At 35.6% G+C, this 11,247-nt stretch overlaps 1 protein-coding gene across 1 annotated transcript; it reads left to right on the top strand.

Moving 5' to 3' along the window:
- The first annotated feature begins 1,258 nt into the window (after positions 1–1,258).
- LOC118753787 (SET domain-containing protein SmydA-8-like) lies at positions 1,259–9,099 on the top strand. Its single transcript, XM_036488662.1, has 2 exons — positions 1,259–2,656; positions 8,219–9,099. Exons 1-2 carry the CDS (start codon positions 1,769–1,771, stop codon positions 8,654–8,656), a joined length of 1,326 nt encoding a protein of 441 aa, XP_036344555.1. The 5' UTR covers positions 1,259–1,768; the 3' UTR covers positions 8,657–9,099.
- Positions 9,100–11,247: the final 2,148 nt, after the last annotated feature.

Raw genomic sequence — 11,247 nt, 5'->3', positions numbered from 1 at the left:
ATATGTATGTTAATACATACCTACATTTGTACATTAGAGTGGTTCAAAAAGACTTGTGCGAAAATTAAAGTCGGAATTTTAGTGCGTTCATCCCATAGTACTATTGTTCTATAGCGAGAAAAATTTACCCTCTCTTTTAAAACAAACATATTTAGAGGTCGCACAAAGCGCTCAAAACTTCCCATGGAGAAAAAAGTATTTTTCGTAAAAGTGGTATAGATAGAATCTTTGAAAATCAATACTTTTAAATCGACAAATACTGGGTCTCTTCTGAAGACTCCAAGAAATAATATCAAGTTGCTTATTTAACCGTATTTAAATATTCACGATTTCTTATTGGTCGCCCATTGCATTTTAGGGGGTTTTTGGGGTACCCATAAAAAGTAGTTAATATTAAAAAAAATTTAAATAAGACATTTGGGTATTATATATATCTTGGAGTGTCCCGAAAAAGAACATAGTTTCCCGATTGAAAAATATTGAATGTCAGCGATTCTATATCATGTCTATGAAAAATAGCTTTTTTCCATAAATAGTTATTGATTAAAAAAAAAAAAACAGGGCTATATTTTTTTATATAGAACTATCCTAGGGGGTGAGAGCATTAAAGTTCCGACTTTACTGTCTTGCGACCGCCCTAATGTACATCCAAAATAGAAAATAAGAAAGATAGAGTAAGAATTTGGCTAACACGAAACACGAAAAGTTAAAAGCCAAATGACAATTTGATTAAAGCATAACAGGCGGTTGTGCGCGATTTCGCAGACCACCCGCTACGACTTAAAAGAAAGGCGACGCTGGCATCTGCGTGTGTGAATGTGGGAAGAAGCCGGTAAAAGCGCGCCAATTATTCAAACATATACATACATACCTACAAGAAAATTGAAAATATCGAAATGAAATAAAGCGAACGAACGCTTAACCACAAAAGATAATCACAACAAAACCGAAAATGCGGAAAGGACTCACAGATGAATGCTTTTGTATCCATAAATGAAGGTACATCTGTTGCGCGCCGAACTTAGCCGAGACACGAACCTAAGTATGCATAAGCAAATGTCGTACAGATGTGAGGCATTGATGACGTATAAATGTGACGTTGCGACTGACGCAGCGTGGCGCGCACAAGGCTGCTAGTGATGCCAGCGTCATCGTTGAAGCCAACGCTGATGGCGTTGTCACAGCGCCAGTGAAATGTGGCAGCAGCAGCAGTCGTTAAAGATGTAGCAGTGACAGCTGCTCTATGCCTGGTGCAGTGTGTCTGTCGTGCGACATGGCATACATTGGAAAAATATTTTCCGTGTCTTACACATTCGCGTTCAGGTTGCTTTTGACGGCACTTTGGTTTGGTCTTTTCACGCGTAATCGCATGTCAGCACTCGTTGCGGGGCGACGCACTTCATAAGCCATCAACATTTTAGAGCGTTTGCCTTTCGTGCGGCAACATTCACGCGTGCCCATATTGTGGTGACATTAGTTAAAAACAATACAAAAAAGAAGACAAAAATAATGACCATAATACATACCTGCGGATCACGAACATACGTAGTCTTGCTGTTGGCGCTCGTTAGGGCACGAGCCATAGTAGTCGCGCGAATTCGGTGTTGTGCGGACCTAAAGCGCTTCGCAAAATTATAAAAGACAGCAGACGCGCAGCCAATACATAAAAAGTAAACTCACGTGTGTTTGAAGAAAAAAGGAAAAAAATTAGCTTTAAAATTTTGCGTGCATTTCTCTAAAGGACAAGTGCTCCGTCGCCAACCGCGCAATGGCCACTCCCGAAGAGTTGGCGCGCCTTGTTGCCATACATCTGCGCGATCTGCAGGACACCGAACCGAATTGGACCGTCGCGCATTCCGATGTCGCAGGCCGCGGTGTTTTTGCAACGCGTGACATCGCCGCCGGCGAATTGCTATTCCGCGAATGTCCGCTCGTTGTCGGTCCTACCGCGCGCAAAGGTTCCATACTCAATACCTGCGTTTGTTGTCACAAGCTGCTGGCCGTCAAGGACTTCCTCTGCAAGCGCAACTGCATGCTGCCCGTTTGTGATGCGTGCGCCGATTCCGAGAAGCATCGCGCCGAGTGTGAGCACTTCCAGCGTTGGCAACCGGTGGAGCTTAGCAAATTAGTGGATATGTGTGCTGATAAAAGCGTCGGTCCACCACTGGTAAACCCCTACGCGTTGCGTATACTCACAGCTGTGCGTGTGTTCTTCCTCAATCCCGAACAGCGCGCACTAGTCGACGCTATGCAAGCAAATGCAGAACGCGGCTATCGGCAGGAGATCATCAAAGCGGCGCAGAGTTTTCGCAAATTTCCAACTACAGATAAACCCTTCATGGACAATCTATTTCGCATTGTAGGCGTACTAAATACGAACGCCTTCGAGGCACCATGTCGTGTGGGTGAACACGAGACACTTTTGCGTGGTCTATTCCCGTTGACGGCGATCATGAATCATGAATGCACGCCCAATGCGAGTCACTACTTCGACAATGGACATTTGGCGGTGGTGCGTGCGGCGCGCCATATTCCCAAGGGTGCTGAGATCACAACCACATACACAAAGATATTGTGGAGTAATCCGACACGTGGCATTTTTCTAAAAATGACTAAAAATTTTGTGTGTGAATGTGTGCGTTGCAACGACAGTACGGTGAGTGAATAAAACCATATGCACATAAATATGTAAGCTGGTTTTGTCGTGGTCAAGGTATGCGCGACCTTACCTGAAAAAATTTCGTTGTTGCTTTCGTTGTTGCTTGTGGCGCTGACATTGGCAATGAGACTAATGAGATTTATTTGCGTGACTGCGGCAAACTGCAACAAAGGTACAAAGGTGTGCGTGTATGTGTGTGTTGGTGCGGTGTGTTTTGAGTTGCAGTATAACAAATAAAACTTGCGCAAAACAGGCGAGAAATGTTGTAATGTGCATATGTAGGGGCAATGGAATTATTTTATTTAAATTAGTGAAAGTGAAATAAGTAGGTACATACCTCATACTGAATGTTAAGGACTTGGGATATAAATTAATTATTGCTACCTACTTTGCGTAAAATGCCTTGGGGATACTCTAACGGAATTGAAATAGATAACGCTAACTAATCGCTTGAGTCACATTTTAGTTTTTTTCTCTTGTTAAAACTAACCGAAGTAAAAATTGAGATAAGCTCCTTAGGAAACTTTCGTTTGTAGGTAACTCTAGGCCAGAAGTAGGTTGATTTTCGTATATTCCCATATATATTCCCATAGCACGCGTTGCAACGGTAGCTTTTGAAATATGATATTTCAGTAAATCCTGAAACAAAAGCGCTGAATTAAAATACGGGTAAAAACAAAAAACCAATAAAATTCATAAGTAGGTAAGAAAACAATATATTATGAAATTTAGTACAAAGAGCTTTACTGTGCTACAAAACTTTATAAAGCGGTGCATACACAAGACCCTTAATATTACAAATTTGACCATGGAAGTTCTCAAAATGAGACTCAAGCTTCATCTTGTGCGCCATACCTTCGCCCTCCGGCAGAGTGTATTTATGCCTCTTCTGAGGCGGCGTAAAACTGCAGGTCCCTAAATTTGTAAAATAATATCAAGACGCACACTACGAATTGGAGGAGAAGCTCGGTAAAAAATTAAGCAAAATTTATAGGTTAGGCTAGGATATGTGGGCGGTTCTCGGAAGAGTTCCCTCGGAGGCCACAAAGGCCCATTGCGATCCCAACATGTCTTTAATCATCTTGATTCCAATTAAGCTTTCCCTAAGATATCTACATAGGCTCTCCAAGAAGTGGTCCCTCAAAAATTTGAAGTGCTTTCCTGACAGTGCTAAGCACTCTGTGACTTTTCCATGTTGCGTACTTTTAGGCTCGCCCGTTTTTCCTTTAGAGAATTTTGGCGATGAAAATTTAGCGTAGCGATTGTCACAATTCCGCTGCAAAATTGGCAAGTTCTTGAGGTTCTTCAGAAATGTTTAAGTTCGAATTTTCCTTAGAAAACTCCATCAAGTCATCATCCAATTCGTCCTCAATTTCAATGCCGAATTCGTCGTTTTTTCTAAAGGCACTTTCGATGACAATCGTTTGGCCCAATTACAAAATGATATTCAGCCTTATCATGAGTTTCATTATCCACGAACCGGTTCACTTTTTCACTTTTCGTTTTCATGTATTCACTACGGGTAAATGAAATAATTTCGGGCAAATATTTTTCGGGTGAAACTCACGATAAGGCTAATTGTTTGTCATTTATGTTTGTTATTTCATTTTTAAGATTTTTCAATAAGTTTATTCCCTAACAAATACCATTTAAACCTAAGCTTAAAATTTTGCAGAACACTAAAAAACAAAATCATCGAAATTCCAAACTTGTTTCTCAGAAGTGCTATAAGCCCATTTAATTTTAGTGTAATAATGTGCAAGCTTCAAGTTTCTAAAAATTACCGTTGATTTTTTAGAATTTTTTTTTTTGCCGAAAGTATGTAGCGCTGCCAATGAATTTCAAAATAGGCAACTATTTTAAGAAATTTTGGTATGAAAAATTTAGGTACGCAAGCGGGTTGGGTTAATAAGCGGGGAGGTACTTAAGAGAGGGATTTTCTTCAGATTACATTAAAAAATTCACGATGCCCAAAAATGTTGGTAACTTGATCGGGTTAGGTACTTAAGCGAGTTTCGCTGTAGTTTTGCTTTTCATATTTCGGTGCTTTTGCGAATTTAAGATTGCAATGTGCACCTTCAGAACAATAATTGTTCTACGTCGCTCAAAGCGCTCAAAATTGTCCATGTATTTTATATGGGGGAAAAGACAACTTTTCATAAAAATGGTATGGTTTTCTTGAAAATCACTATTTTTCGATCGAAAAACTCTGGTTCACCTCAGGAGACTTCAATAATAATACCCAATTTTTAATGAACCATTTTTAATACTAACGTCTTTTTTTTTTGGGGGGTTTTTGGTAGACCTATAAAGTATAGTTACTACGAAAGAATGGTTAAATAAAAAATTTTATATTACTATAGAGAATCTACTGCAGAGATGCAGAGTTTTCTATCGAAGATATTGATTTTTAAGAATTCTATACCATTTCTACGAAAAGTTGTTTTTTCCATACAAAATACATGGAAAACTTTGAGCGCTTGGAGCGACCTCTAAATATTTTTTGATTTCAAAATAAAAAATAGGGATAAATTTTTTTCTTTACTTTATAAAATGCTCTTAACGATGTTATGTGTGACTTGATTTAATTGTGGTTAGCATTACATCGAATTTCCTCAGATGGTCATGGCTATTAGCAAACAAAAAAAACATAGATTTATTTACGTAATTTAATATGTATAAATGCATACCCCAAATGAAGAAAGCACTTACACGAACACTTAAATACAAACATGTAGTATTACATATATTTACGTACATACATATGTACATTTTTATGTACATATGTATATGTCTACGATATGTACATACTTATGTATATGCGCTTCAATTAATAAAAGTATTTTTCTGACCTAAGTCTAGTATGCTAATTTAATGTATGTAAATTGCTATGTATCTATTCTTAAGTATACCTGAGTGCACATACAAACACATAAATATCTATGTTGTGATGTCCACCTTTCTAACTTCCATTACAGGGATCAACATGTAAATGACTACGGGTGGAAAATGAAAATGATTCGCTTTGTATGTAATACATTTCGTTAATTAAATACCACAGAATGGAAATTGGGGCCTTCGGAAAAAAAATTGCACACAAATTAAATTTTGTATGCCGACTAGGTTAATTTACCAAGCCGAAAGGGTGTATGTATGTATATGCAAATCAGTAACTTTTTTTCAGTTAATAGCCACGCGATCTGATGAAAACTAAAACCAAAATTATTTGACGTGCTCTTAAAATAAGAAAAATCAGTAGCAAAATTTTTAGAAAATTGTTTTGAAAATCTATATTTAAAGATACATATGTATTTAGGTGTGTTGCTGTTTTAAATATAATATATTTAAATATACATTTATACGTATATATAATATGTATATGTACGTAAATATGTATATGAAAATATGAAATTCTTAGAATTGTTTTTTTTTGACAAATGTATGCATATACATACGTCATGGGTGGAACAGACAGGCACGCACTGCGGTCGCGACAATAATTCATAGAGCAAACTTGAAAAATTAAAATGAATATTATACAGCTGCGTGTATGTTCGTGTGCTTATGCATGAAAGTTTTTATATGTATGTTGGGATGTACATTAGGGTGGTCCAAAAATGCATAATTATTTATGAGCGCGGTATATCGTCGCTATCATGTCAAACTATCGAATGTGCCAAAATGCACAATTTTTAATAATCATTGTTCTATTTTTTTTAGAAAGATGGCCACCCCGTTCAAAATTATTTATAAATATCTTCAAACGTTTTTAGTTCTGATGAAGAAAGTTAAATATTTTATTGATCTTTTTTTTCCTGATTTTAAAATATCTGACAACTCTATTTTTCTAAATTTGTTTACCACAAACCTACACAAAACACCGAGTAGAATGCAATTAAACACATCCATTGAGCTGTTCGTGCGTGATGTGGGTATGAAAACATAAATTAACTAATTTGTATATATAACAGATCGGATTATCGGTTATTGAAACACAGTTAGTAAAATTTTTAAGCTACTAAGCATCATAGTGTTATTTTCTGAAGGTTTCTGAGGCGAAATAGTCTTGTTCGATAAAAAGATATTTATTTTTAACGAATTTGTAGCAATTTTACGAAAAAAAAAAAATTATTTTCCCCATGTAAAATACATGGGAAACTTTAAGGCCCCGGCGGCACGGGTAAATATTAACTGATTTCAAAATAAATAAAAAAAATATGTGTCTCCTTGTTTTTGATATTCTTCAAATCTGCGGGGTGGCTGGAAAAAAATTTGGGTCACCCTAATGTACATATACATATCGTCGTTTAAAGTACAAAACCGCATATCGTCATTCTGCAAAACCGCGTAACTGACATTGGCTGCCAAAAATTGGATTTGCTCACACAAGCTCTTGGCTCAATCCTTATCCATTCGTCTTGAAATATACTAGCCAGAAATGCGAATGCTTTATAAAAAAGTGAACCATTTTGAAATAGGAGTGTTTTTACGCTCTAGAAAATAATTTCTACAATTTCACATACGCGGTTTTGCATTTTGCTGATACGCGGTTTTGCATTTTGTTGATATGCGGTTTTGCACTTTAAACGACGATATGTATATGGGCCATTTCGAAACATTATACGTTCCAAATAATAAGCCACCAATAAAGCTAACTTTTTATTATTGCAAACCATTTTGTTTCCTTTTGCGAACGTTATTTCTTTGATATATTCTACCTAATCCATATAAAAATATTTGCCCTATTCAGGTTATTCGATATTCAACATAAACAAAAAGTTTAAACAAAGAAACTTGAGATTTTTAGTATTTGACTGTATGTACATTCATATGTATGTACATTAGGGTGGTCCAAAAAAAATGCATGTGAAAAAGTAAAGTCTGGATTTTATGCTCTCACTCCCTAGCATTATTCTAAACCGATTTACATCAGGCAAAATTAATGAAGACTTAGAAATGGTATAGAATTCTTGAAAACCATTATCGGAAAACTATGTTTCTCTTCAGAAAATTCTCAATAATAATATCCAATTGTTTATTTACCCAGTTTTTCATAGTAACTTTATTTTAAAAATATGAAGTGTTAAAAAATGGTTAAATAAAAAATTTGGTGTTATTATTTGGAAGCCTCTTGAAGAGAACCAGAGTTTTCCGATCGAAAAGAGGAGATTTTCATTTCTAGGAAAAGTGTTTTTCCCCCATATAAAATACATGGAAAACTTTGAGCGTTTGAACACCTCTAAATATTGTTTGATTTCAAAATAAAAAAATAGGGGTATATGTTTTCGATGTAGAACAATCCTAGGGATTGAGAGCATTAAAATTTCGACTTAACTTTTTTTTTACCGCCTTAATGCACATACTAAAAGACAAAATTTGCTTCATATATATTGGATTTCAGTATTTTGCAAGGTTTTTAAAAAATATTCGGTCTCTAGGACAAGGAAGTGTAACATAAATGTATGCGTACGTGTGTTTTTTTTTTTCTTGTTTCATCGTATGTAATTTATATCCGTATGAATATGAATTTTAATTAAAACTCTTCTCCCATATTTGCAGGAGAACGGCACCTACTTGTCTGCGCTATTCTGTCGCGAACAAGGCTGCAAAGGCATCGTCATACCGGTGGAAACGAAAACACTACAACCGGATTGGCGTTGCCTCACCTGTGAGACAATCTCCCCAAACACGAAAATGGCACGTTATCAGGACTTTGCATTGAATACGATCAATAATCGCATTAACAAGAGCACCGTACACGATCTGATCAATTTCATAAACGATATGTGTCCACGCTTTTGCCCGCCATCGAATTATGTGCTAATCGAGGCTAAATTGAATGTAATTTGGCGCATGCTACGCATTAAAGACGAATTCACCGAAGAAGAAATGCAGCATCGTGATCGTTATCGGGAAGAGATACTCGAGGTATTGGACAAATTAGGTGCTGGAGATTGTACGTTGAAAAAGTTGATCACCAATGAGATACCATGTTAGCGACCAATTGGGAGTGTGAAGAATGCAGCGTGCTGCACCATCACAGCAGAGAGAGAGAGCGAGAAAGAGGGATAGCGGAAAATAATTCTCGTATTAATTGCATTAAGAAGTGTGTTTGTGTGGTAATTAAAAATCGCAATACAAAAGTACTTTCATTCATTATTGTTGGATGTACCATTTCGAATAGCAAGTAATTTATTCATGTAATTTGCCACTGTTTATCTAAAATCTAGTCAGCTTTTGTGCATCTGCGAATTTTTGCGATGGATTTATGTAGTACTTGTGTGTAAGCACTTAATTATTTATTACTAAATAGTTTTGCCTTAAAATTTATAGATATCTATGCGAGTATGTACATCTGTATATATGTATGCATAAAATTACATGTTTATGTTTTTTTTTCTAAAATTGTATTTCATACAAAGTCTGAACTCATTAGAAGAAACCCAATAAAAATATTTGAATAGAAAATAATAAAATGATAGTACATATTAAGAAAAATGTGATTACGCTTCATTTCCGACGTTGAGTGAATTAATTAAGTAAATTCCTTGGCTGTCTTCTTGCTGTTAAGTACTTTTTTTTTATAAATGTCTGATTGTGCACTTTGATATCTACATATGCCTGTACGCCCGCAAATGTTCAGTTCACTTTATTTTAATTTTAATTAGACTAGCAGAACATAGATGACATTCCTTGACAGCTGTCATCTTGGCCGTAGTACATATCAAGTCAACTCAAGCCAATCTTTCAGACAACTCAACCAACCAAGCAGCAAATTGAAAAGTTTGAAATCTATGTAGTGGGAATTTAACCCTTTCAATGCCAGCGTCCAACATATGGAACACAATTTTTATTGTTGGCAAATGTGAGCAGTTCCATTACTTGTATGGCGCCGAAATGGGAATGATGTCAAACAATTATAGGAGAATTTTTCCACGCAAGACTTAAGGCACTGTTGTCGTAGGCAAAGGGGTCCGAATGGAATTAAAACCTGGACAAGCAACCAACTGGTCTTGGCCCAGGCCGACCAAAAGTTGTGATCCTAAAACATAAGAAGATATCTTCCCTGCTTCCGAAGATCTACTAGTCTAACATAAATGTGGTCGCGAAGAATGTGAATGCTTTTATTGTCTGGCGATTCTATCAAATGAGGATAGGAAACGAAAGGTTTTTAAGAAAGTTGAATTTTGAAAATAGGCATTTCCAGTCTGACGTGACGTGACATTTAAATAACAAAAAGTTAATAAATAAAATGAAAAGATCAAAATTTTCAAAACGGTTTTTTATATTTGCATAATAATCAAGTAGCCCTTTATTAAAAAAAAAATTAGAACAATTTATAGTAAAGATACAATACAAAATCAATGTCAAATGTAAGTGTACTCCTCGTTCTAATATAATATTCAAAATTATTTTCATCCAAATTTTTTCATTATTTATTTACGGAAATATAGTTCATTCTACAAGTAACCATTTAAATCATTATATAAAGTTCACAAAAATTCAAAAAATGTCTATATGACTTTTATTTTCTTTTCGCGGTTGACCTTGCACTAGAGTCACCCACAAAATGATTTTGAAAACATTTTACGAAACAAGTTGAAACTATAAAACAAAGTGGATGGTAGATAAAACGTGATGATTAGGCAGGTTTTTGTCCAATGCATTTTTGTAGAGTTAATAATAATATTAATAATAGAATAGCGCTTACACATAGGTTAGTGTTTGGCCGAGCTTCTCCTCCACCGCCAGTAAAAATTACCAACAAAAAAAATAACATAAATATAATATAATAAAATGACATTTTTTGTACAGGTATGATTATGATTACAATAGACCATACCGCCTGAGTGCTGTTTTTGTTTTTTCCGGACACCCAGAATTCCAATTCCTTACTCTACGCTATGACTATGCTAAAATTTGAAACATATATACATACATATTGAGCTTTTGTCTAGGAATGAAGAAATATGAAAAATGTTATAGCTTGTTGCCATATTCTGTCACGGCCATGCCTACCAGTCATGTAAAATACTCAACAGTTGAAAAAAGCAGACATGCTGTACTTTCTTTTAGTTCTGTGACAACTTTTTATTATTATTGGTAGTAAAAAAGAAAAGAAATTAAACGGAAAACTTTAAGCAAATACTCTTTGCATTTAATAGCGAATTAAGTGTTAAGAATTGCAACGATTACATAGAAAATTTCTCAAATCCCCAAATAAATGAAATTATCTAAACAAAACAGAAAGTCTATAAAATTGACTACGAGTATTACGTCAAGAGGGTAAAATTACTTGCTCCTGCACTGCAACACGCTTAATAAATCTGTCAACAAGCATTTAGAACCAGACACAGTGCAACAATGTTCTTCGCATGTTGTTCGCGCTGAGTACCCGCTAAAATGGGCGCAAAGATTTTTGAAGATAATTACAAATTTAACAATGTAAAAATGCTCACTGAAGTGCCCATTCTAATTTACAAATGCCAAAAAAAAATATGTATGTTCATTTGTGTATAGGTACATTTGCGATATAGTTCAGATATATGTGCATATTATGTTTGTATGCACATTAGGGTGGTCCAAAA

This window comes from Rhagoletis pomonella, unplaced genomic scaffold (genome assembly GCF_013731165.1).
Source record: "Rhagoletis pomonella isolate Grant_MI unplaced genomic scaffold, Rhpom_1.0 Rhpom_scaffold_02848, whole genome shotgun sequence".
In the NCBI taxonomy this organism is placed as follows: domain Eukaryota; kingdom Metazoa; phylum Arthropoda; class Insecta; order Diptera; family Tephritidae; genus Rhagoletis; species Rhagoletis pomonella.
This window is presented reverse-complemented; position numbering and strand designations above follow the sequence as displayed.